General features: G+C 45.5%; 1 protein-coding gene across 1 annotated transcript in view; it reads right to left on the bottom strand.

Moving 5' to 3' along the window:
- Nucleotides 1–27,864, bottom strand: part of SGPP2 (sphingosine-1-phosphate phosphatase 2) — a 108,439-nt gene that overhangs the window by 13,109 nt on the left and 67,466 nt on the right. The window contains exons 3-4 of the mRNA XM_047083032.1: nt 14,135–14,314; nt 11,019–11,108 (exon numbers count right to left, since the gene is read on the bottom strand). Coding sequence (XP_046938988.1) covers nt 11,019–11,108; nt 14,135–14,314 — 270 coding nt within the window. The remainder of the gene's footprint in view (nt 1–11,018; nt 11,109–14,134; nt 14,315–27,864) is intronic.

Consider the following 27,864-nt stretch of genomic DNA (forward strand, 5'->3'; position numbering starts at 1 on the left):
CTTCAACTCAGGTCATGATCCCACAGTTCACGGGTTCAAGTCGCGCATCGGGCTCTGTGCTAACAGCTCAGAGCCTGGAGCCTGCTTCGGATTCTGTGTCTCCCTCTCTCTTTGCCCTTCTCCAGCTTGCACTCTCTCAAAAATGAATAAACGTTAAAACAAAAAAAAGAAATATGATACATGAAGTATTCACTTCCTTTCTGAATTGAGCATGTTTTAAGGAACATTCCCACGGACATACATAAATACAGACCTCAAAAGCACTTTGAGATTAAAATTAAATTCTGGACCTTATGTTGACTTTCAGAGCATAGGATTCAAGGCAGCCCCTTTACTCCTGTGCATCTGTCTGCTGTGGCCCTGTTCACGTTCATGTCCCAGAAGGACATACTTTGTTAATAAGACTAGTTCTCAGGCAGTTTGACGGCTTCAATGGATAAAGAGTCCCTTTGCCCTTTGCGGCCAGTGAAATAAATGCTATTCTTCTCTAAGGGCAACCTGAGCCAGCACAGCTCTAAACTCTTCGAGGTGAGTTTCATCTTCTGAAACAGCACCACAGAGAAGGGATGGATGGATATGAATTCTGTTGAGAACTCAGTTCCCTTTTTCAGTCAGATTTGGGAGGTAGGATTATAGCAACTAAGGGGAATTTTTCTAGTCAATGGTTTGCCAATTTAATTGAGCCCCAAACAATAAAAGGACGCAGGAAGTAAGCCCTTTGAAACTCATGTATTGGTTTTATTGCCAAAATTAAGTGTTGTTTCTTTAAAAAAAAAAGGGGGGGGGCAGACAGTGCAAGAAAGAAACACTAAGACATGCAAATTCCCAAAGAAGAGTTAACATTCATGACAATAAAGTCTAAAATCTTCCTTCTAGGAAATCCTCAATCCTCATGTAAATAATAATAGAGCTCAAATATTTATTAATTCATCCATCATGATTCAGCAGCCATCATGTGCTTTTATTTTCAACTGACTATTACATACCAAGCAATATATGAGGATAGAGGAAGAGTAAGATACAGTCTCTGTCCATTAAACAGAAATAGCTTTATTGTTTTTCTCAAAAACAAGTCAGGTTCATTATTAAAAATGCATTGCAGAGGACTCTATCCATAACCACCCCCTGACACGCACAATTTCATAACTAATGGCACCATAGACTATAAGCTGTTCTGTAACCTGCATTTTTCATCGACAATATGCCATCCAGATCTTTTCATGATTACAGAACTGCATTACTTTAATGGCTATAGAACATTCCACTCTATGGAAATACTATACTTAACCAGATCTGATTGATGAACATTTAGCATGTTCTTGTTGTGTGCTATTAAATGCATTAATAAACATCCTGGAGGGTTAGGACAGAGTGGTAATTAAAAGCACGATTTTGAAGTTGGACTGCCTGGTTTTCAATCTCAGTCCAATCTCTTATCAACTACAGGGCCTTGGTCAGGTTATTTGACCTCTGTATGCTTCCTCTGTAAGCCTGGGAAAACAATAGCACCCCCCCACCTCGTAGGGTTGCTATGAGATAGTTAATATATGCAAAGCACTTAGAATGGTGCTTAGCACTTAGAAAGATCATAAGAGCTTTATAAATGTTTTCTATTATTATCACTATTTTCACTTTTACACGTGTGCAATTATACGCTTTAGAGTAAACTAAAATTGGGATAGAAGCCCAGAATACTAAGAATGTGCACTTTAGACAGCCATATATTCTGCAAAATGCCTTCCAAAAGCCTATACCAATGGATTATCCATATCTTAAAAAATAGTCATCCTGGCTTGACAAATATGAAATCTGGAAACTCACTGTTATCTGATCAAGCTGGTTACACTGACTTAGTACACACTGTGGGCAGGTAGAAATGGCAAAAATCCAGGTCAGGGATACTGAAGGAAAGGACACAAAGAATTCTATACCTAGCAAAAATATCCTCCAAAACCAAAAGTGAAATAAAGCCATTCTCCCCACCCTCCACCTCCCGCCGCCAAAAAAAAAAAAAAACAAAACCCAAAACCAAGAGAATTCATTGCCAGCATAACCATGCTAAAAGAAACACTGAATAGACTAATTTAGGCAGAAAGAATTGAGATGCCAGATGGAAGAATAGAACTGCAGGAAGGAATGAAGAACGGAAAGGATAAACATGTGGATAAGCCTAAATGTATGTTAATTATAAAACAATAAAAATAAGTTCTTGTGGGCTTTAAATATATGTAGAATTGAATTTCATTTAATGACTCACTATTCCCAGGGAATGGTAAAGGTACTAATTTGCATTTGACTCACAAATCAAGGCTGCATGTTATAATCTCTTGGGTAAACACTAAATGATCTGTAAAGGCTTTTTTTTTATTAAACAGTTTTTCTTTAATGTTTATTTTGAGAAAAAGAAAGAACATGAGCAGGGGATGGGGCAGAGGGAGAGGAAGACACAGAATCTGAAGAGGGCTCCAGGCTCCGAGCTGTCAGCACAGAGCCTCAAGTAGGGCTCGAACTCACGAACCACGAAATCACCACCTAAGCTGAAGTCGGAAGTTTAACCGACTGAGCCACCCAGGTGTCCCATGACTCTTTTTTTTTAAACTTTAAAAAATATTTATTTATTTTTGAGAGAGAGAGAGAGAGAGAGAGAGAGAAAGAACGAGCAGGGGAGGGGCAGAGACAGAGGGAGACACAGAATCTGAAGCAGGTTCCAGGCTCTGAGCTGTCAGCACAGAGCCCGACGTGGGGAAATCATGACCTGAGCTGAAGTCGGACCTTTAACCGACTGAGCCACCCAGGCACCCCGGAAAGACTTTCTAACAAGCTAATAGAGGATCAAAAATAGGAGAGTTAAAATACTTGAACACTGGAGGACTTTTACCACCTGACTTCAAGACTTATTACAAAGCTAAAGTAAATAAGGGGGTGGGATTAGCATCAAGACAAATAGGCAAGAGAGTGGAGAGTATATACATAGAGGGTATCACAGTGACTTGATTTATGACCAAGTTGATGCTTCAGTGAATGGAAAAAGGATAATCCCTATAAACAGTGCTGAGCATATTTGGGATCCCTACAGAACAAAGATGAATCCAAATCAATTCCAAGCAGACTGTAGATCTAAATTAGAAAAGCCAAATACTAAATCTTCTCAAACATAAGAGAGTATCTTCATGACCTTACGGTAGGCAAAAATATCTTAGGCAGGACACAGAAAATTACAAACATAAGTGTGATAATTGGACTAGGTTAACATTAAGAACCTCTCTTTCCCTAAAGATACCAATAGAGTAAAAAGGCAAGCCATCAGATGGGAAAAGAAATTTGCCATACTGTACAGATATCTGACCAGTTAGTCACCAATAGAGGCAAGCAACCCAGTAAAAACAACAACAACGACAACAAAGGTCAAAAGAAAAACAGGCACTCCACTAAAGAGGATATATAAATGGCCAATAAACATATGAAAAGGGGCTGAATGTGATTATTCATCAGAGAAATCAAAATGAAAGCACAATGGACTACTGTTAGATACCCATGGGCATAACTACAATGAAAATGGTTGACATCAGGTGGGTGGGCAGAGATGCAGAGAACTGGAAATCTCATATACCACCAGTAGGGGGTGGAAATTGGTATAATTCTTCAGGAGACACAACAGTATATCGTAAAGCTGAACACTCCTTATGACCTAGCAATTTTACTTGTGCATTCACACCCAATGTTAAAATGTACGTATTTGCTCTAAAAGCCACGTAAAAGGGAGTTCAGAGTAGCATCATTTACAATAACCTCCAACTGGAAACAATCCAAAATATCCATCCTTGATAGGAGGGATAGAGTGTGATATGGGCATACGTTCTAATACTCTACGTCAGTAAACATGAACGGACGAATATATATATATATATATATATATATATATATATATATATATATATATATATATATAAAGGGGCCAAAGAATCTCTTTTAAAAATATGTAAATACATGGGACGGTCTGATTCCTTCTCCAAAAGTTGATCAGAAAGATTTTGAAGCCAGTGCATTTTCTGTTAAGAGAGGCGTACAATTATAAGCTTATAGAAAAACATCGCCCTTCAGTGAAATCGTAACACGCTGTCTACTCCAAAAAGCAAGAACCTAATGAAAGAAAGAAACCTCCGGACACTGGGCTTCCATGGAAGGTTCAATCCAATCTCTTATTCTTATGTTACTAGTAACTGGAACTCACCTAAAACACAGATGCAACCCAGTAGTGCTGGATCTCGAAGCTGTGCTCTGTCCCTGGACGTGGCTGTTCTTATTCACGTAAGCAAAAGTGAATGCACTGTCAATACAATTCTAGACTTCGAGCATTTGCCCGAGTTCCCTCTCCCACAGTCGGAGAGATAAGGGCACTCTGGGGACGTTCTCACTGAGGTAGGCTACCTGCTTCCCTCTGGCCACCTTGCCCATCTGACACCACCGAGAGGGACCATCTCTGTAGCTGCTGGCCTCGTCCACTTGGGCTCGGCTGCTCGGCCATTAGCCTCAAATAGTTCCCTGGCCTTCCTCCCCAGGCAGGCTAATTGCCACTTAATGGTCACATTCCCTCAGGTCTGACCACACACCAGACTAGAACAGTTTCGTAGGCCAACCAATTTCTACCGCCGCAGGAAGGATACAAGCGGCTTCTGGTCGGAGGCGAACTGGCCCAGTACCAGTCCGTGTCTGCTTCAGTCCTTTAAATTTGGGGGTCCTGCCCTGCAGGGACCGCTGGCCTCTGGGTGATGCTAGCGCTTTGACCAACTTCTGCCTTTGCCTAGCTTCTGCGGGCTGCATTCGAGGCTCAGTCCGGCTCCCCTCCTGGACCCAGAGCACTCCTGTGGGCCCCCTCAACTCACACTTGCAGAACGGATGGAAAACCGGGCCCCAACTGTGGCTTTTTGGACAGGGTGGAGAAAGGAAATAAAAAATTAATTTGCCTGTGTTGATGGCTAGGAATACCTACCACAAGCATTTCTTACTGGAAATGCCCTAATTTTAGTTTGATTAATACAAAAACATAACAGTGTCTTCAGTTTCCCATTATATCACCCTAACAAATGGCTGTGTGGGCTTCTATAGTGGTTAACTAATAACGATTTAGTCTTTACAAAACCCACAACAACTTTAAAAACAAGAGAGGATGAATGCTTTACCATGAGTGCTTATTACTTTTGAAACCAGAAACAATTCTCTATTTTCATAAAAGGGTAAAAGCAAGTCTCTTCAAGGTAAAGAAAACAACAATATGCATAATAACGTAGTGCTCCAAAACACAACCAAATTCCCTTTTTATCTCAGTAACGAACTTATCCTACAACAGAAAGTAAGGCTTGGTTGGGTATAATTTATATTATAATTAGCTTTCTTTTCCATATTAAGAAAGGCAGTTTGAAGTACATTTTTTTTTAAAGTAGTTTCAAAGAACTTGAAGAAAAAAAAAACCACCAAAAATGCTCTAGTCCAAAGCCAGGATACAGTTTTGTATGCGCTGCAGATAATTTAATATTTGAGAAGCCTTTTCAACCTTCTCCAACTGCAACCAAAACTAAAGCAATACTTAGAGGAACGAAACAAATGAGTAAGCAAATAAAACCCAATATCTATATAATTATCCACACATCAAACAATTCAGGGACAATAAATTCAATTCAGCTCATTCAAGTTCAAAATAACGGAACAACCATTCACGAATCACAACAACAACAAAACTTGTGGCTAATTTTACCGTTAATGTATTGGGGATGATCCCCTTATCAGTCAAAAGACTTAAAATCAATTCTGTACAAGTTGATTCATTTCAGGCATTGAAAACGGAGTATGATCGACCTTCTTGATTCGCTGTCATCCTCCTTTCCCCACATAAACAAGCGTAATGCCCGGTTTTGAGTCCTTGAAAGCTCAGGAAGATGCAATGGTGTCAGTGTAGAAAGGGTACCCCTGGGTACCTCTTCTGAGGACAGATCCATTTCATTTTGGAGAAGTGCCCCTCCTACAGGCCAACCCTAAACCTAACCCTGACCATCACCGTCTATCACAGCCCCTGCTCACACAATCCGGCTCCCCACCCAGCTGGACCAACCACCATCGCCTGGCACCCTCCAACAACATTTAACGCAGCAATGGGCTCATTGTCCGGGCCAGGCCATTAGACGCTTTCCGGAAATTCTCCCCACTGCAATCCTTTCAGGAATAAAACGAAGAATTTAAGCCCAGAGCTCCTTGGGTCTAGCCTCAGAGAGAAGACAGCCCAAGAATATGACCCCACCATGTGAAGAGATGTGCAGAGAAGCTAAGGGAAGCATAGGGAGACTTCCGACAAAGATCTAGACCTCGGGTCCCATCCTCCCAAGGGCTACCTGTACCTCTACCCTTCCTACCGTGTGGTTATAAAAGCCAAAACATTTTCAAGGATGCCTGGGTGGCTCAGGTGGTTAATTGTCTGTCTCTTGGTTTTGGTTCAGGCCATGATCTCACCGTCGTGAGATTGAGCCCTGCATCAGGCTCTGCACGGGCAATGGAGCCTGCTTGGGATTCTCTCTCTCCTTCTCTCTCTCTTCCCCTTCCCTGCTCACACTCTCTCCCTCTCTCCCCCTTGCTCTCTCTCTCTCCCAAAATAAATAAATAAAAGGAAACAACAACGACTTTTCCTTTAAGCTTAAGTGAGTTTGAGTTAGTGTCTATTCTTTGCCCTCAAGGAGTCCTGACTCACGCACATGGTAACCACTTGGGTTTGGGCATTCTCAGGAGTGAGAACTTTCTGGCCCCTGTTTTCAGGGCACTGCCTTTGTTAGCCCACAGGGGTGGCTTCTGGGGTCTTGTTTCTACTCTGGGTCCCATTCCCCTCACTGAGGCTCACTGGCCCAAGGGTAGCACCCAGGGCAATCAAGGTTTCATCTCTGGAAATTAAGATTTCTGACATGAGAGAGAGGTTGTGGGGCTCTTTGAACAGTGGCACTCTAGTGGGAGAGGAAGGCGCTCTCAGACGCCCTGGTTCTATCCTTCTGGAGGCTTAGCTGCTCAACCCTGAGTTCCATGAGCTGTCCCAGTCCTTCCAACGCATTCTGCCCTCTCTTCCTTTATTTCCCTCCGCAGCTGGCTACAATTGGTTTACTCTTCAAACCAAGAGAACGTGAGATCACACACACACACACACACACACACACACACACACACACACACACACACGTTTCCGTAAATCGTTGGTTAGGACACCTTTCCCTATGGGAAATGTAAGACTTCAATAAAAATCAGCTGGAGCAATGATGAACTTTTTACCTTGACCAAGCCGAGAGGTGGTGCGGCCCCAGCAGTGGTACATCAGCAGCTCAAGGATGTCATCAAGGCCACCGTGTTCTACCTCCGTGTTTTGCCACGAACAGTACTGACTTCTCTCCGAGGTCGATTCCCCCAGAGCTCACAGATGGCCGCAGCTTACAGCTGCGGCCACCTGTGGCATTATCCCCATCCAGCAGGAGATGGAGACACTTCCCCGTGCACGGGACTGCACAATCAGATACGGAAATAAGATTCTAGCAGTGGTGTGAGTCAGAATTAATTCAGCTCGGTGACCACCCGAGGAGCGTGGGAAGGCAGGAGCCAGGGCGGTGCCCAACTTTCTCACTGAGACATCTTGGCAGATGAGACACCCATCTCTGAGGTGGGACCAGAGCTGGTTTGGCAGGATGGTGACACCACGCGTAGGTTCACTCAGGCCTGCCCAGGAGTCAGCCGGAGCCTGTCCCCGAAGCCTTGACATCAGAGAGCAAACCACTCACCCCCTGACACGCAGTGGTCTCTTCAGGGGCGAGATAAGTACATTTCCGCTCTGCTTGAATTGCTTCCTCTTCGTGCGCAGACAGCCATTTGCATCAAGCCATCAGCTACCTGCCTGACTTACGAGCCGGGCACGTCCCGGTCGTGGGCGATGAGAGCAGTTCACGACGTGGACGTGGCGGGTGCTTGCACAGGCTCTCTCTCCACCTGCCTTCCACCTTCCAGCTCCTTCCGTGCTCACAGCCAGTTCTGCAGGACAGTTAGTCTAATCAATGGCTCTCAACCCTGGCTGCGCATTAAAATCAACTGAGGAGCTTTGAAAAAATACCAATGCTTAGGATCTGTGTGTGTGTGTGTGTGTGTGTGTGTGTGTTGTCTCCATTCTTTAGGTATTGTGGATAACGCCGCTGCTATGCATGTGGGTGTCCAAATACCCCCCGGGGGAGATTTTAAAAAAGCTTTCCCCGGGATGTGACTATGCAGTCACTGAGAACCATTAGTGCGAGGCAGTCCCCGGTGGCTGCAAGGGGTCCAGGAGGGAGGCCCGGCCCAGCTGCTCCACGCGAAGTACAGTACTTGTCACACCAAGGCGTCAGCAGCTCGCACATCTGTCACCATCAACACGCAGAGACTCGGGAGGGTGAGGTAGGGTTTGTTTCCGTGTGTATCTCGCAGATCTGGCTCCCAGCCCGGCACCTGCAGTAAACTATTCAGCTGCTGCTGAGTGACAAAGACTTGCCAATCCGTAATTTAACTCGATCCTGCTATTAAAAGGAACTGTTCCCTCCTGCTACTAGGAATTACGTACCGTCACACCCTGGCCTGGGCCTGCGTCCGGCTCTAAGATCTTTATGAAATAAAATTCCACGTGTGGGAGAAACCCCGGGGCGGGGGGGGGGGGGTGGCAATGGCGCCACGGGGTGGGGGTGAGGGTGGGGAAGAAGTTTCTACAGCTTTGCTCCAGTTTCTTCTGGGACGGATGCCCCAAAGAGAGCAGCTGGGCCCGTTCCTTGCAGCTGAATGAGAGGCTTAAACATCCTCCCTGCAAATAGCTGCTGCCCCATCCCCATAACCCACTTTAAAAAGCAAAGACAGGCACCAAGCTGTGTCTTTCTTGAGGTGGGTTTTCTGTGCCCTTTACTCATGTCTGCGGCTCCACATTCTCGTGCTGATGCTGGTTTGCATTTCAACCTGAATTCTCGCGATCCCTTTTTATGAAAGCCTGCGGAAATTAAAAAGTAGCCCCAGATGAAAGGAATGCCAAACACCCGCGAGAGCGCTGGCTGGTTCCACATTGAAGTCCACGGCCGTACTTGGAGGGACCCTCCTCCTAATGCGAAGCAGCGGTGTGGCGAATTGAGAATGCTCCCCTCTCCCGTCCCCTGTCGGCTCAGAGGCCAGATACGCTGTGTGTGTGACGGGACGGGGACCGCAAGGACGAGTCTCGGGAGGGAGATGAAGCGCCTGGTCCCCTAACTGCTCCTCTAGCGTCTTCAAGGTCTGGTCGGGCCAGAATGAGGATGGGGCGGAAGTGCCGGGTCGTGCAAATTCAGGGTCAGAGCTGGCCTTTATTTAAAATATGGATATCCTGGGGGCGCCTGGGTGGCTCAGTCGGTTAAGCATCCGACTTCGGCTCAGATCATGATCTCACGGTTCGTGGGTTCGAGCCCTGCATCGGGCTCTGTGCTGATGGCTCGTGGAGCCTGGAGCCTGCTTCCGATTCTGCGTCTCCCTCTCTCTCAAAATAAATAAATAAACTTTAAAAGAAAAATGTGGACATTTTGCTTATCATGGACATTTTTTGCATTAATTTTGCTTTTTTTCTAAGTGTTCCATTAAAATCATTTATCTCGGTCGGGGACTTGTCTGGCGCTCCCTCCATGTGGCACCTGGCCTGCCTCCCCCGAGGCCCAGCCCTGACTCCAGTGGCTTTCGGCTCTTCCTTGCTTTTCTGAGTTAGCCTGTGCTTTAAGAGGGTCTCTCACCACATCCCGTGCGGCCATAAGCCCCCTTTCTCTGGGTTTACGTCCTCCCAGCCTCTGCCTCTGCTCATTCTCACAAGCTCTCTCAATCCATCTGTTCACCTCTGCTGCTTCTGCCCCCCTACCCCCCACCCCCGCTCCCCGCCACCCTTCTTGCGATGGCCAACACCAGACACCAGGAGGACAGGCAGGAGGGTGGCCTTTCCCTCAGAGCCATTTTCTGCTAACACAATTTTTGAGCGTCACACGGAGAGTAACACAATTAGCAAGGGCCCATTCCGTTCTAGAGAAATCTTTCTTGTGCCAATTACGATGATAAATAGTGCCCTGTGGTTAGCCATGGCCAACCTCGTGCTCTGGGACTCCAAGGCAGCTGGCTGGCACACCCGGAAACAGAGCTCTGAGGTCATTGTAACCGCGCGAACCGCCGCAGCCCTAGAAACATACGCAATTCGGTAAAAGGGTAGGCGAACCTTTAAATGCAGATGCGTCTCTCTGTGTCACCACAACCGCCAGCCCAGAGCAGTCTGGAAAGGAAGCAAGGCCTATACTTCTGGGCTCTTTTGACCCGACGGGACCCTTTCCCTGGAGAGGGCAGCTGAGATCCTTACAATCCAGGCCCGTCTCTGTAAGGACCTAAAGTGGGAAGCCGTATCCACATGCTCCCATCCTTGACCCTGGGCGTTGCTCCTGCATCACGGGTAAACCAGCATGAAAAGAAATGAGCTGAGTCTCTGTTGTCATTCTAGCCAATCTTTCGAGTCAGGAGAGCCTAGCCCAGCTCAGCCTCCTCGATATTATCTTTCTTTTTTAATTTTTCTATTAAAATTTTTTTTTAATGTTTTTACTTTTGAGAGAGAGAGACAGAATGAAGAGTCGGGGAGGTGCAGAGAGAGAGGGAGACACAGAATCCGAAGCAGGCTCCAGGCTCCGAGCTGCCAGCACAGAGTTTGACACGGGGCTCGAACTCACAAACCGAGAGATCGTGACCTGACCCAAAGTCGATGCTTAATCGACTGAGCCATCCAGGCGCCCCTCCCTGGATATTATCTTAGTGATTCATTATTATTATTACGCAAGAGTCACAACATCATAATTACTTACCTCACTGGCCTGATGGGAAATACAAGCACGTATGCAAATAGCTGTAGAAGTATGCAGCGTAAAAAACACACCGACACGCTGGCCGCGGTGTTATTTGGACAGTCACCCCAAGACCTGCCCACAGGGACTTACCAGGACCGTGTGCATCCCAGTGTAGACTCTGCTGAGACACACCAAGGTGGAAAACACCACAGCCATCAGCAACCCCAGAACAAAGGGATACTGTCGGGGGCGAGAAGAGAAAACAAGGCGATTAGACCATGCTCACGTAGTTTGACGCTGTGGGAGGAAAGCATCCTGACTTAATAGCCACTGGAGTCAATCTCCATTTCCCTAGACCAGCAGTCTGATGGTCTAAAACCATTTGAAAAGTGGGAAAATGGAGCAAAGGAAAGGGGAGGGCGCCCAGGACCATAGCGCTAGGAGGAAGTTTCACAACATATAAACTATAAACATACCAACGAGACTTCGTTAGAACTCGGCCTTAAGCCAGTTTTAGTGCAGTAAATCGTTTTTTTATTTCGACCTATTCTTCTCCATAGAGTAACATGTATGGAGTCTACAGTGCTGAGCAAGGGGCAAGGTGGATGGGCCGTACTACCACCTGGAATTCCAACCAGCTCCGTCCCCACGGAGTGCTGTGTGGTCAAGTTTGGCAACAGCTGGCTCCCTAAGGAAGCCCAGGGGCAATGGGCCCAAGCGAAGAATGGGCACCTTTACATACGGATGTTAAGGCAAAAATCCAGACTTCGCTAAATCTCAACATTCGCTGGCGGGTAACATGAGCGGAAGAATCCGGCTCATGCGGAGTCATATAAGGAATATGCAGATATTCTGCTCATAAACAGAGACATAGAGATAAAATCCATGTGCTTCAAGCACTGACACCTGTGGGGTTTCACGGTGAGAAGGGTAAAGACGACAGAGAGCTGTCGATATTACGTGAGGCTCTGTACAGTCACCTGCTCCGTCAATCGTCACACAACTCTGCGAAGTGGGCTCTATCATTAGGTCCATTCCACAAATGAAGACAGCCTTAAACTTGATAACCCTTACATTGCTATTGAACTTTGGCACAAAGATGCCTTCCCATTAATCATCCCATTTGATCCTCACAATAGGAGCTGGGCTCAGACAGGCAGACTGTGCCCAAGGTCACACAGCCGGTAAAGGGTAAGAGTCAGAACCGGAAGCCACAATTTCCATCTCCAAGCCCAACACATTCTTTTTTGTTCTTTTTTAAATGTTTGTTTATTTTTGAGAGAGAGAGAGTGCTATCAGGGGAGAGGCAGAGAGAGAGGGAGACAGAGAATCCGAAGCAGGCTTTATGCTATCAGCGCAAAGCCTGATGGAGGGCTCGAACTCATGAACCATAAGATCATGACCTAAGCCGAAGTCAGATGCTTAACCAGCTGGGCCACCCAGGTGTCCCCCCAACACATTCTTTCTGATTTAAGAAGTGAATACAATCACACATGGTCGTACGTCTTTTCTTAACATTTATCATTAACCGGGTCTCAGATTTTAAGAAAAAGTGTTAAAAAGTAATGAGTTAATGCATTCAGAAGTTAGAGTTTGGGCATTAGCCTGAACACATATAAAGAAACCAGATTTAGAAATGTTACAGCAAAGACCCCAAATAGCTACACATATTTATCATTAAAAATTGACTAGGAAGGGGCACCTGGGTGGCTCAGGTCATGATCTCAACGGTTCGTGAGTTCGAGCCCCACATCGGGCTCTGTGCTGACAGCTCGGAGCCTGGAACCTGCTTCACAGTCTGTGTCTCCCTCTCTCTCTGCCCCTCTCCCACCTGTGCTCTGTCCCTCTCTCTCTCTCAAAAATAAACAAACATTAAAGGAATTTTTTAACTAAAAAAAAAAAAATTGAGTAGGAAAGAAGTCTGCAACAACTCAGGCTGAAAACTGCTACATCATGGGAGCTGAAAAGCATTTTTAAAGAAGGACCAAGTGGCCTTGAAACGAGTATATAAATGGTTCTTGTTGCTGTTTTCTTGCAGTCCGCTGCTAGTTGAGGCTTTTTTCCTGTGCAATGTCAGCACGCTCACAGGCCTCTCTGGATGATGAGGACCAGCCCTGGGTCCACCGTGTCCTGCTGGGGCAGGTGCCCTGCGTATGATGCAGCTCAGAAGTCTGCGTTAAGTCAATTCAGACAGGCAGTACTGGAGAACTGACACACTTTTGACCCTGGCGTGACGTCTAAGTTACAGCAGAGGATTATACCTGGATGGATATATTCCTGGGACCTGTCCCTTTCCCATCCGGGAAACTGAGGTCTGACTCCAGGTGACCAGGTAGAAGACTCCAGAGGCAGAGAGCCAGGATCCAGCGCTAATCCTGTCCTTGTCCAACTACATCAGGCTGACCCCCCCTGGTTCTGCACAACGTAGAACACAGAACGGGCTTCGAGGGTGCAGGGACAAGGCGAAACGACACTGTCGTTTACATACATGACTGCTAGGTTTAACGAAATCTAAATTTTCCAGAGAGTAAAAGGGAAAAATTATTGAATTCAACGCAAACGTGGAGCCAAACTCCTCAGGCAGGCAAAGCAAAACTTGACCGCGGTACTGACGTAACTTTCGGAAGGTCTGACTGTAATCGGCATCTAAGCAGGTATTAATGAAGTGACATTCTTCCGTTTTCAACAGTTATTAATCTCTTGTCATTTAGAGAGGAATCTAGAAAACACGGAGCCATTATTTCTAGTGGTTGAGCCCCAACCAGGGGCAGAGGCATCCTTGGGAGCCAACGGGGGGGGGGGGGGGCACAGACTCTTTCCTGCCCTGGGCCCCGGGGAGTCTAGCAAGAGGATTTATCGGGTGGAGTCATCTCAGCCCTGGAGGACCATGTACGAGGATCATAAGCTCCTCACGTCTGCCGCAAACAGAAGATGAGAAAACCGATCACGTACTGTCTGGTCGGGAGCTCCGGGTGACGGTGCTCTGGAGGGCAGATGCCACACCCTGGATCCTGGGGCAGTCCATGTCATGCTCGTTGGGGGGGGAGGGGGTGTTATTACCGGGGGGTGTGCCTTTCACTCTGAGGCACAGCCTGACTTGGATGCTAACCCTTATGTCCCTTTCTCTACGAAGAAACTGTCACTGATGGCTCAATACATTTCAGTCCCCCCGAGTCTCGATTTCATAAACCTCAAAGCCCCTCGGAAAAGACAACCCTGAAGCAAAACCTCTCTTTGCCACCTCACGGCATGGGTGGCGGCCTCACCTGGTATCTGTCCATCGTAGAGATGAGGAGGGTGAAGGAAATGGTGGTGGCCGCCATGGCGTGGGTAGATGGCATTCCATACTCAGCAATCACTCTCTTCTCCAGTTTCACGACGGGAGGGGAGAAGGGGCGGGGCCACTTCAGGATGTCCTTGGCCATCTGGCCAATATACATCACCAACTGCAAAACCAAAGGACGGGGGTGAGTCTAACCGAGTAAGTGAAATCCCTCGGTTGTGTGAATTTATTTGGGGGATCCCGGTCTGTTGGTGGAAATCCCCTTCCTCTCTGACCCAGCTACCTCCTGGGAAAGTCTTGTAGGATGCGTCTTAGTCCATAAAAAGAGAAACAGGCCGTCTGAACTCCAGAAGACCACTGCGCCCCTAAGATAGGACATTAACACATACCTTAATTTGAATGATATACTCAAAAAGCATTTCCATAGTTCCTATGTGTGCCAGGTACTGTTCTAAGAGCTTTACAAATGTTAATTCACTTAATCCAATGACACCTACAGAACGCAGGTAGAGAACAAGATTCGAATCCAAGGAGTTTTGCTTCAAAATCTGTGCCTTATGTCACCATGATAATACCTCAAAACCGGGATAGTTCTCAAATCAGACAGTCTTTGTTCTCAAGTTTTAACCAGAAACGTGACCGTTCTGGGGCACCTGGGTGGCTCAGTTGGTTGAGCATCCAACTTCAGCTCGGGTCACGATCTTGCGTTCGTGGGCTTGAGACCCATATCGGGCTCTGTGCTGACAGCTCAGAGCCTGGAGCCTGGTTCAGATTCTGTGTCTCCCTCTCTCTCTGCCCCTCCTCCATGTGCGCTCTGTCTCTCTTTCTCTCTCTCTCAAAAATAAACATTAAAAAAGAAAAGAAAAGAAAAGTGATTGTTACAGAGCTTCTGCTTAAGAATTTTGGAGGGGGGGGGCACCTGGGTGGCTCAGTCGGTTAAGCGTCCAACTTCAGCTCAGGTCATGATCTCACGGTCTGTGAGTTCGAGCCCCCATGTCAGGCTCTGTGCTGACAGCTCAGAGCCTGGAACTTGCTTCTGATTCTGTGTCTCCCTCGCTCTCTGTCCCTCCCCCGCTTGTGCTCACTCACTCTCTCTCTCTCTCTCTCAAAAATAAATAAAAATTTTTTCGAATGTTACTCTATTTTTGAATCTTACACTGTTACTCTAAATGCACGTAGGCAACACACTGGATATAATTTAATTTCTTTCAGTAATCAGGAGCATCAGTAAGATACATGGCAGGAGCGTTTCCAACCCTCAGATACAGACAACTCAACCTAGAGTTTTCTCAAGTGACTGCTCACGATGACATTAATGAAGAAACGGCTCCGCTCCCTTCTTTCTCGTAAAGCACAAGATAGAAACCAGAATTCGACTTCCGTTACCCTTCAGGGACGAACAGGAAGGACTATCAACCACAGACTTCCTTTGGCAGAGAGCTCTCGAGGACACTTTCAGGATCAGGCACAAAGCCGGGAGAGCAGCCCCTCCACTCAAGCCTGCATTTGCCATGCGAAGTGTGGCCTGAAGACGGGCCATGTGTGCCCCACCCTGGGCCCCGGTCTCAAATGCAGCATCTCAGGCCCCAGCCCGGACCTACAGAACGAGAGCCCGGCTTTCACAAGACTCTCAGGTGGCTCGCGTGCACATGAGAATTGGAGAAGCCCCACGTGACACTGTATTCTCGCACGGGTCCCTTTGTCCCGGGCTTTAATCATAAACCTCCTCATCTTACCACGACCGTATTGATTTTACTAGGCCTCTGTTCAGCTCGTGATGGGTGGAGTCACCTTGCTTTGGGACGAGACCGGCCATGAATGCTTTAGGGCCTGGCCACATTCTGGTGCTTTCTTTTAGCTCGCTTAATTCTGAGCATTATTCCAGCGTACTCACGTCCCCCAGAAGGCACTGCTTATGTTTCGTGCCCCACTGCCATTTTGCTCTGGGTTAAGAAACCAAGAACCACTGTGTGCACAGCAGGCCAAATCCACAGGCTTTAAAGCCTCAGTGACAATCACTGAATTCCATAGCTGTGATTTCTAATCGGACTTTGAAATTCAACCTCTTTACCGTCCCCTTATTACCAGGAACTACTGTCCTGGAAACCGGCTCACTCTTTTATGTTTCCGCCTCCCTCCTGTGAACCTGTAAAAACCGCATCAGACTGACGATTATGTGTGGGGACGGAAAACTTGCAGCCATCACCGACGACCAGGAATGTCTCAGAAGCCGCTTGAGATCCATTTCTCAACACTGGCCCTTCCCCACTCACCAACAAAAACGAAATATTGCAGGCATGGTAATTCTAGTTTGCCTAAGAGTACTTAAAATCCGCAGACAGGAACCCTTGAAATCATTAAGTGAAGACAGCCAGGGGGCCTGCAGACAAATTTTTAAATTTCCTTGGAGTTTACAAGTCCCTCTGACTCCACTTCTATTTTGCCTGCTACGTTTGAAGGATGTTTTTAAGAATTAGGACAGTTGTTCATTTCATTTAAAAAAATATTACCGCCGCATATTGTTTCTGACCCATAAATTTCAAATACCAATTACTGTAATGACAGCTCTCCTTAAACAGAAAATAGAGCTCTATTTTTCAAGTCCGAGGGAAGGAATACCTCCTGTGGGCCGGGGAGTCCTGTCTCTGCCCTCGCATTCATTACAGGGAAGCTACAATGAGCCGAGCCCTGTATGAGGTCCCCGTGACACAAGCAGAAGGTCTCATCGTAATGCCAACACGCTTTGAAAAAAATTATCCAACGAATCCTATGGATACGTATATATGTAGAGACAGAATGAAGAAGCCAGAACAAAAACAAAGAAAAAAGAAGTACATACTGTATGATCTTGTTTTTATAAAATTCTTGAAATGTTAACTTTATAGCACAGAAAGCAGACCAATGGTTGCCAGGAAGGCGGTAAAGAAATTACAAATGGGATAGGCACCTAGGCCAAAATTCTCCAACCTGTACATTTTAAGTACGTAGAAAGTTTGCGAACACACTAATTATAGAATTGGACATTTTCAATGGGTGGATTGTACAGTGTGTGAATTATACCTCAATAAAGCTGTTAAAGACGTGTTTATTGTAGGTCAATCACATCTCAACAAGTGGTTGCCTTAGCTTGGGTTGCCATAGCAACTAAACATAGGCTGGTGGCTTATAAACAGGGGAAACTTGTTTCTTATATTCTAGAGGATGGACAGTCCAAGATCAAGATGCCAGCAGATCTGGTATCTGATGGGGACCTGCTTCCTGGCTCACAGACAGCCATCTTGTCGCTGGGTCCTCACATGACGGAAGGAGTGAGGGAGCCCTCTGGGGTGCCTTTTACATGGGCACTCAGCCTATTCATGAAGGTCCACCCTCATGACCAAAGCACTTCCCAAAGGCCCTACCTCCTAATACCATCCCATTGAGTACGAGGTTTCAACACGTTAACATTTCAAAAGTTCTTCTCAAGTATGAGGAGATGTGCCGGTGGGTCTGGCCATGAGACACTGTACGGAAGGGCATCTGGATGTTCAGCTTACCAGTACGTTCGGGGAAGAGACATAGCCAGATCTGATCTGTCCTCTGGTGTCCTGGGCAGAGTGGGGGCAAAGACATCAAGACTAAAGGGAAGGAGGCCAGGTAAGAGAATATTGCAAAATCCAGGTGAGAGATAAAGGTGGGATCAAGGTCAGCAAAAGTGGGGCAGCAGACAGAATTTTTAAATGCTTTGGGGCGCCTGGGTGGCTCAGTCGGTTAAACGTCCGACTTTGGCTCCTGTCACGATCTCACGGTTTGTGAGTTCGAGCCCCGCGTCAGGCTCTGTGCTGACAGCTCCGAGCCTGGAGCCTCCTTTGGATTCTGTGTCTCCCTCCCTCTCTCTCCTCCTCCCCCACTCTCACTCGGTGTGTGTGTGTGTGTGTGTGTGTCTCTCTCTCTCTCAAAAATAAACATTAAATTTAAAATAAAAAGTAGTATTAAAAAAACTTTTTAAGACAAAAGAATTTCAAACAGGTTTATAAATGTAAGAATGGCAAGTAGAAATTATTTAAATAAGAGATCACCCTAGGAAATCATTCTTTGTGTCCAATAGGATTCTTGAGGGCTCTGCCAGACATCCTTGTAGGTGAACACCTATCTGTAATCCTCTGAAGGGAGAGCCTAATTCTCTGCTAGAAGGAACCACCAAATATTTTCTTGCGAGGTTTGAACACACACTGAAGTTTCTGAGAACAGAACTACCAAGGAAACTGAGGGAAGACTGAAATTTCGGTTGATTTGAAACTTTATCTAGAATTGCTAACCATGTGGGGCAGTTGGGTCACCAATGGAAAGGCTGCTTGATGCGTGAGAGGCTCGCACACCGCATGCCTGTGTCCACACCACCATAGTTGACACACTCACAGTGACACTGTTTATAGGTGCAAGGATCCTACTATTACCCTATGTGGACATGCCCTCGCATTTACTTATTTTATTTATTTTTTATTTTTTATTTTTATAAATTTTTTTAAATGTTTATTTATTTTTGAGACAGAGAGAGACACAGCATGAACGGGGGAGGGTCAGAGAGAGAGGAAGACACAGAATCCGAAGCAGGCTCCAGGCTCTGAGCTGTCAGCACAGAGCCCGACGCGGGGCTCGAACTCACGGACCGCGAGATCATGACCTGAGCCGAAGTCGGACGCTTAACCGACTGAGCCACCCAGGCGCCCCTATTTTTTATTTTTAAAGCTTATTTATTTTGAGAGAGAGAAAAAGCACAAGTGGGAGAGGAGCAGAGAGAGGAGAGAGAGAGAATCCCAAGCAGGGTCCGCAGGGTCAGCGTGGAGCCCCATGCGGAGCTCGAACATATGAACCGTGGGATCATGACCTGAGCTGAAGTCGGACAGTTAACCAACTGAGCCACCCAGGTGCCCCAGCATTTGCTTATTTTAAAAGTCACCTTATTACAAGGCAGAGTTTTAGAAATTATGTAAGTAGGTCATATCATCTATGAATAATATGCTTTGAAAGAAAGCAAAGCGGGCACTATAAAACATTTAGAATATAAAAGGAGGTGCTACCATGCTAAGTTTAGGAAGCCAGGCACAAAAGACCACATATTGCCTGGTTCCATTTATATGAACTGTCCATAACAGGCAGATCCATAAAGTCGGACAATAGATTAGTGATTGCCTAGGGCTTGGAGGCCAGATGTCTACAATCGAGGTGTCAGGGGACTACAGGGTTCTAGGGTAGAGCCCTTTTTTGCCTCTTCCCGTTTCTGGTGGCTGGAGGCCCTCCTAGGCTTGTGGCCACGTCCCTGCAATCTCTGCCCCTGTGGTCACTTGCCTCTTCCCCTTCCCTCTGTCTCCTGCCCTTCTGCCCCTCTCAACTCTCCCTCTGCTTTCTTCTTATGAGGGTACTGGCCACTGGATTGAAGGCCCACTCAGACATCCAGGAGGATCTCCTCATCTCAAGATCCTTAACTGAATTCATCTGCCATCCTTCTTTTTCTAAGAAAGATAGTGTTCACAGGTCCCGCGTATTAGGATGTAGATGTGTCTTTTTGACGATGCCCATCTGATCCACTCTATTCAGCAAATAGTGAGTGCAAGTGAATGACCACGCATTGCGCTGGTTTCAGGATGACCACGGAGAACAACGCAGATAAGATCTTTGTCCTCATGGAGCATATGAATGGAAACATTAGCAAAAAGTGTGCTTAGCTTCTTTGCATTTTACTGGTTCAATAAAACAACATCATCATGCTAACAACAACAACAAAAAAAGGTGCGCTGGATCTTATAGAATCAAAAAGTCTAAAATATTAAAAACATTACTGTAGATATGAGCATCACATGTCATTAGGGAATTACGAAATAAAACAATGAGATATCATTACATATCTATCAGAATGGCCCAAATCTATTTTTTTAAATATGAAATTTATTGTCAAACTGGTTTTCATACAACACCCTGTGCTCATTCCAACAGGTGCCCTCCTCAATGCCCATTACCCACCCTCCTCCCCACCATCAACCCTCAGTTTGTTCTCAGTTTTTAAGAGTCTCTTATGCTTTGGCTCTCTCCCTCTCTGACTTCTTTTTTTTTTCCTTCCCCTCCCCCATGGGTTTCTGTTAAGTTTCTCAGGATCCACATAAGAGTGAAACCATATGGTATCTGTCTTTCTCTGTAGGACTTATTTCACTTAGCATAACACTCTCCAGTTCCATCCACGTTGCTACAAAGGGCCATATTTCGTTCTTTCTCATTGCCACGTAGTACTCTATTGTGTATATAAACCACAATTTCTTTATCCATTCATCAGTGGATGGACATTTAGGCTCTTTCCACAATTTGGCTATTGTTGACAGTGTTGCTATGAACATTGGGGTACAAGTGCCCCTCTGCATCAGTACTCCTGTATCCCTTGGGTCAATTCCTAGCAGTGCTATTGCTGGGTCATAGGGTAGATCTATTTTTAACTTTTTGAGGAACCTCCGCACTGTTTTCCAGAGCGGCTGCACCAGTTTGCATTCCCACCAACAGTGCAAGGGGGTTCCCGTTCTTCCACATCCTCTCCAGCATCTATAGTCTCCCGGTTTGTTCATTTTAGCCACTCTGACTGGCGTGAGGTGATATCTGAGTGCGGTTTTGATTTGTATTTCCCTGATGAGGAGCGACGTTGAGCATCTTTTCATGTGCCTGTTGGCCAGAATGGCCCAAATCTAAAACGCTGACACCACTAAATGCTGGTGAGGATGTGGGGCAACAGGAACTCTCATTCATCACTGATGACAACGCCAGATGGCGCAGCCACTTTGGGAGTCAGTTTGGTGGTTTCTGACAAAACGGAACATTCTCTGACCCTAAGATTCAGCACTCGTGCTCCTTGGTATTTAACCCAAATGAGTTGGGTGCATTGAACCCGTACACAAGTGTTTGTAGCAGCTTTATTCCTAAGTGCCCAAACTCAGATGTGACCAAGATGTCCTTCAGCAGGTGAACGGGTAAATGAACTGTGGTACATCCAGACAAAGGCGTGTTGCTCAGCGCTAAGAGAAGGGAGCTTTCAAGCCATGAGAAGACGTGGAAGAACCTTAAATCCCTACTACTAAGTGAAAAAAAAATCTGAAAAGGTAACATGCTAGATGCTTCCATCTATAGAATATTCTGGAAAAGGTAAAACTGTGAAGAAGTAAAAAATCAAAGGTTGCCAGACATTGGAGGGGAGGAAGGATAGGTGGAACACTGGAAAACTACTGCGTATGATACCATAATGGTGGATACGTGTCATTACACATTTGTCCAAACCCATTGAATGTACGACACCAAGAGTGAACTGTAAACTGTGGACTTTGGGTGATTATCATGTGTCAGTTAGGGTCATCAGTTTTCATGAATGTACTGCTCTAGTGTGGGATGTTCATAATGGGGAGGCTGTGCTTGGTTGATGGCAAGGGAATATATGGGAAGTCTCCATACTTTTCCTTCGGTTTTGCTACGAGCCTAAAACCGCTCTAAAAAAATAAAGTCTATTAAAAAGAGTACTATGGCAGAAGAGAACCATTTCTCCATTTAGTTTGCAGTTAAAGAGTATAATGATTAACTTGACGTGGCTTGCCCTAAATGGAGGGTTTCACTCTGTATTGTTGAAGGGCCCTCCTACCTAAAGGGACCAAATTAAGTTCCATCATCCATCACATTCCTTTGGACTGAGGCCCCAAAGGCCTATGTGTAAAGGAAAAATCCATGAGAGGAGGCAAGGCAGGAAGCAATTATAGATCATTAACGCTTTAGCAAACTGTCTGGGTCCCTTGCACGGTGCTGGGGCCCTGTAGCATTTTGTGATGAGGAATTAGCCTATTTGCTAACTTCTGCCCTGATTACAAGATAAAGGAAATATACAGGTGGGGGAAAAAAATCCAGTTCTCTGGATAGTCTACTGTCGATCCCAAGAAGACGAAAGGCTTTTCTAGTAAATCAATTCTGTCAACACAAAACATGTCTTACCAGCATGGAAGGACTACTAAGTTGGGGTCTGTTCTTAACATCTGGGCCCATCAGGCGCAGTCACAGAAAACAGTGCGTGTTCTCTTAGTGCGGTAGCCCTGTCTAGCTATTACAATCCCAACGGACACCTTCACTGTGTCTTAACACATCTCAGATTAACAATACTTTACTCTTCACGTTAGTATAAACGAAACCTGGATAGTTTTGAAAATAGAGGATCCTTGAAAGAACATTATTACTACTGCAGCAGCTACTCGTTCTTTTTTAGACACTGAGATCGCCTGGTGCCCCCCCCCATTTGTCCTCCCCCCTCCAACCCAAAGCATCCCCATTCTCATGGCGTAAAGGCTCCACTATTGTTATAATAAAAGCTAAGTCCTCTGACACAGGGAGCAACAAGAGTCTGTTTTCAAATTACACCCCCAACCCCCCAACCCCCCATCCTCCATCCACACACATATTTTGATAAATGTTAACGTCTGTCTTCCAGCTATCCTCTACCATGGGGGAATGACACTAACAAAAGTATGTCCCTCGGGTCTCAAAACGGAAACATGTTGAGTCCTTGGGATTTATAGCCTACCCATGGGTTTATTTTTTAAAAAGTCAGGAATTAGTTATATCATTCCTTAACTGCTGGAGATTCGAACACTAAGATGTAATCCAAAGACCATAGCTGCTCCACCAGTACATACCCATCTTGTTTCTTAGTCCAACCAAAGGAAGCGCGTTCCCCTTCTCCTCAGGTTACTGATGTGATGATTTGGATAAAGACAGACCAGATACCCAACCGTTCTACTCCTATCGTGTACCCACGAGAACTGAAAACATAGGTCCTCGCAGAAACTTGCACGTGAATGGTCTTAGGGTCATCCTTCACAATAGCCAAGAAGTTTAAACAACCCAAACATCCATCCACTGCTGAATGGATAAACAAAATGTAGATCAGTACGATAGAATATTATTTGTCCATAAAAAAATAATGAGATACAGATACAGACTGTATACATGGATGAACCCCGAAAACAGTATGCTGCGTAGCCAGATAAGGACAAATATTGTATGATTCCATTTATATGAAATGTGCAGAACAGGCAAATCCATAGAGACAGAGAGTAGATCAGTGGTTGTCTGGGGCTGGAGGGGACGGGAATGGGGATAGGAGGTTTCTTACGGGCTGAATTTATTATTTTTTTTTAATTTTTTTTTTCAACGTTTATTTATTTTTGGGACAGAGAGAGACAGAGCATGAACGGGGGAGGGGCAGAGAGAGAGGGAGACACAGAATCGGAAACAGGCTCCAGGCTCCGAGCCATCAGCCCAGAGCCCGACGCGGGGCTCGAACTCACGGACCGCGAGATCGTGACCTGGCTGAAGTCGGACGCTTAACCGACTGCGCCACCCAGGCGCCCCATCTTACGGGCTGAATTTAGATGGTGGTAATGGAGCACAACTTCATGAATACATGAAAAACCATTGAATCACACTCTTCAAAAAGGCGACTATTAAGATATGTGACTGTCATCACAGTTTAAAGAGAGAGAGAGAGAGACACTGGACATCGAAATACGTCCCCAAACACCTCTTCCTTGTGTCCCTGAAGTCCTTTGTTGCAAAGTGTTATTGACAACACCTTCCAGTATTGATTCCAGATAAGCAGCTATGGGGGCTACAAATAGTCTTTGCTTCAGGAGCTCCGCCCAGCTCTGCCCCAATCCGGTTCTGCAGGGCACTGAGTGGGGGACCGCCCATGGCACAGAGAAAGCTGCTGAAAATCCACCTACTCCAAACCGGGACCAGGGGACTCATGCTAGAGCAATTTTTAGCTGTGGAGACTGTTCAGATCAACACTTTTACAAAGAGATGGGGCTGTGTTCTTGTTTACTTGGTACACGGTCCTCTCTTCTCCCTGGAAGACAGGGCTCTGTGGCATCAGGGAGTGAATTAAAAGCAGTCCTTTGTTATGGTTACTTCAGAACATTCTAGAGGCCACTGCCTAACAGCCAGTGTGAAAAGTTGTTTTCAGTTGGTGAATGTTTTCTCATGCTTATGGCATTACTTTATTTTCTTTACTTTTTAAAATTCTGAGCCCATTCCAGTGTGTGTCGTGTACTTGTGTGTGTTTGTGTGGGTGGGGTGGTGGTGAGTCACTCAGAGAAGCAACTGTAATTTCAAACTAATAAGATTTCATTCCATGCCTGAAGCACCAAAACAAAGAAATTACAGAGCAAACACCATAAATCACAGAAGACTGTCAGAAAACTGGTCTTTGCATATTCAAAGTCCCGTAGAAATGCAGATATAATAGCTAAAGCACAAACGACAGGTGAGAAAAATAAAATAAGTTACAACATTTGCCGTTCTAATGCTCCATTTTTGCAAGCTCAGAGCTGTTTCTGACCTTTCTGAAGGCAAACACTAAGGGTACAGAGATTAGTAATTCAGTCACAGATGTATGAACATCTTTGGGAAAGTCACTCCAAACCAACTAAGCCTCCTTTTCGTTATTAGAAAGGAGTTGGGTAAAATGATAACCTAATATTCGTGTAGGGAATTCTTTGGAGTATATTTTCATAGACATTATTTAATGTTCGTATCATTCTGATTTTACGGATGAGGAAACTGAGGTTTAGAGAAGGTGAGTATCTCGCTAAAGATAACACCATCAGTGCAGCGGAACTGGACTTGAATTTTGTTTTCTGATTGCAAATCCTATGGTCTTTCCACCATGCTCCAACAGCTAGCATCTGACGAATAATATGTTCAGTCTCTTTCCTTAAGGAACCCAAAGTCCATGATCCTAACCCATTACATCCATGTAGCACTCAATAGAGGTCATTTGACTGCCCTTCAGACTGAGGGATTAAGATGTCACAGCTGCTGAGAAAATTTCCAAATGCTTATCTGTACCATTTCACCAATGAACTGTGCAGCAGAAGGCTGAGACCAGTGTCCTTTACTCGCCACTGGACAGATGTCACATCCAAAATGGTACCCACTGCGGGAATGGGTGTCTTCAATACTAATAATTACAGAGCATGTACAAAAGTTAAAATCATGCATAAGCCTACCCTCCTTCAACCAATCAACCAACCATGAAAATCTGGAAACAACTCTCAATAGCCATGACAGACCACCAGTTAAAATAAATTATGCAACAGTTCAAAAAGCCTTATGAAATATACTGTTAAATTAAAAAAAAAAGCCACAGGCTGCAAGAATATATATCGACCCCATTTGTATTTTTAAAAAATGTATTTACATATAAATGCATGTAGGCACATGGGAAATCGTGGATGACAGAATCACTAGGGGGTAGAACTGAGGTCTGGGGTGGCCACTGTGTGTACTGTTTGAGTGTTTCACACAAAAACAAACAACAAGGGGTGCCTGGGTGGCTGAGTTGGTTGAGCATCCAACGCTTGATTTTGGCTCAGGTCATGATCCTAGAGTCATGAGATCAAGCCTCGCATCGGGGCTCCGTGCTGAGTATGGAGTCTGCTTGAGATTCTCTCTCTCTCCGTCCCCACTCTGCCCCTCTCCCCTGTTCTGGTTCCCTCTCTAAACAACGACAACAACAATTTGCTTCAGAGAAGAGTGTAACCATTGCAAAGAACGTTCCTTTTCATGACCCTTCTCTCTCACATTTTTAAGTGTTTTCATTGTTAGTCCTGCTGACCACAGGAAAATAAATGGTAAAATAATACTGAAAGATCAAAACCATTATTTTTATAGACCCCCCAAAAGCAAAAAGGCAGTAGATGTTAGTCACTCACTAAGTTCAACTTGCTTATCTGATTCAAGCCACAGATTGTTCCCATCTCCAAGTATGTGCTAAAAAGCTGTGTAACGCAGCCAGCCAGGCTAGGCTACAGCAAAAAAAAAAAAAAAAAAAAAAAAAAAGTCTCAGAATTTAAGCTGGAAGGAAAGTCCATCTCTAGTCTTGGCTGACTATTAACCTAAGACTCTTCTGTTTTTGCCTGCATAGAAAACAGTAAAATCTGCAACGGGACTTTTTCACGGGTTAGAAACCCAACACATTCAGGAAAATCACCCCCAAGCAATCTGAGCCAAGAGCCCAAGAGCTGATTCTTTGCCAATGAGCTTCACCAATCAGCCAAGCATCATCCTTGGTCTTTATGGGGCAACAACAGCCTACATGACTGGCTTTTTAGTACTTTCAAGATTAGCATGGCTTTAACCAGAACATGTCTGGACCTCTGCAGGGACCCTTTCTGTGGCCCTCGTACCCAGCTGGGCTTGGGGTCCCCTTCATGCTCCCAGATCAGTCTGCCCAGCTCTCGTTAACACTTTGCAAACTACGGTCACTCACAAACCTCTGTCTGGATTCTTCCATACCCATGGATGACCCATGCGATTATCTCTTTAATACTGGTCTTCAAGTGGGCTTTCTCCCTTCTAGTGAAACATTTGTGAAATCATGACCTGATTCGTGGCTAGATTTTACAACCTAATTAAAACCAAGTTGTACATATTTAAAAAATAGAAACTCACCCCACCTACTAAGCACTCTGGAAATCAGGTATACAATTAAGCGGCTATCGATCTCCACTCATTTTCATACGATTACCTCTAATCTGGGCTATATGCTTGTTTTATCCCCTGGCTGCAGCAAAAAGCCTGGGTCCTAAATGAATGCATACATGCGGTATGATGCAAACAGGCAGTAAGCATGCACATATCCCTCACTATCCAAATTCTTGTGTTCTGAAATCGGAAGCTGAAGACATTTAGGTAAATGTTTGGGTGAATTTCTTGCCATTAAACCTCATGTCACCTGCCATCTGGAACTCAGGAACCAAACAGATTGGAACAATCATAACCGCTGTTGTTCAACCTTGCTACCTGGACGTGGCCTCAAATGTATTACTTTTTCATGTTCACAACTCATGCCGCTCTCTCGGTTCCCCCTCAATAGAAGTGAGCTCACCTTTTTATGGGGCACCAGCCACATCCTCCTCATGTTGGTAAAAGTTGGTAAAAGCTAAGGGGATACGCCTGTATTAGGGGTCTAGTCACCAGCCTGCTTCCAAAGTGGACACTGGGATTCCTTCCTTGACCTGGATAACACAGACTACATGTTAAGAAGTGATTCTACCCTTAGTGTGTTCAGGGAACCATCAAGGCTGAGAATGGAAAGCTGATAGCCAATGGAAATTCCATCCCCACTTTCTGGAAGCAAGATCACACCAACAGCAGATGGGGTGATGTGCTCAATACCTCACAGAGCCCACTGATATCTTCACCATCTTAGACAAGGCCGGTGCTCACTTGAAAGGTAAAGACAAAGGATTATCATCTTGACCCCTTGTGCCGATGTCACAATGCTCAGAAAGGGAGAGAGCTGTGGCAATGACAACTCCTTTAAGATTGTCAGCAATGCCATCTACAGACTGAGGGGTTGGCCCTCCTGGCTGAGGTTCTCCATGATGACCTTGGCAATGTGGAGGAACCTAAGACCATGGTCCATGCCATCACTGTTCACAGATCATGATGGTTCCATGGTGGTCACGGATGAGAATGGCAAGCTGTGGTGTAATGTCCATGGCCCTTTTTCCTGAATCTCTAGTCCTGCCAAGGCTGCGTGCAAGGTCATCCCTGAGCTGAATGAGCAGCTCACTAGCCTGGCCTCGGGAGTGGTACCATTTCTAATATTAGCTTCCAAAATGAGCTGTCATTTTCCCCAGGGCTCTCGTCTTT

This window comes from Lynx rufus, unplaced genomic scaffold (genome assembly GCF_022079265.1).
Source record: "Lynx rufus isolate CCGP_SWC_20201006 ecotype Redwood Valley unplaced genomic scaffold, mLynRuf1.p SCAF_2, whole genome shotgun sequence".
Classification (NCBI taxonomy): Eukaryota; Metazoa; Chordata; class Mammalia; order Carnivora; family Felidae; genus Lynx; species Lynx rufus.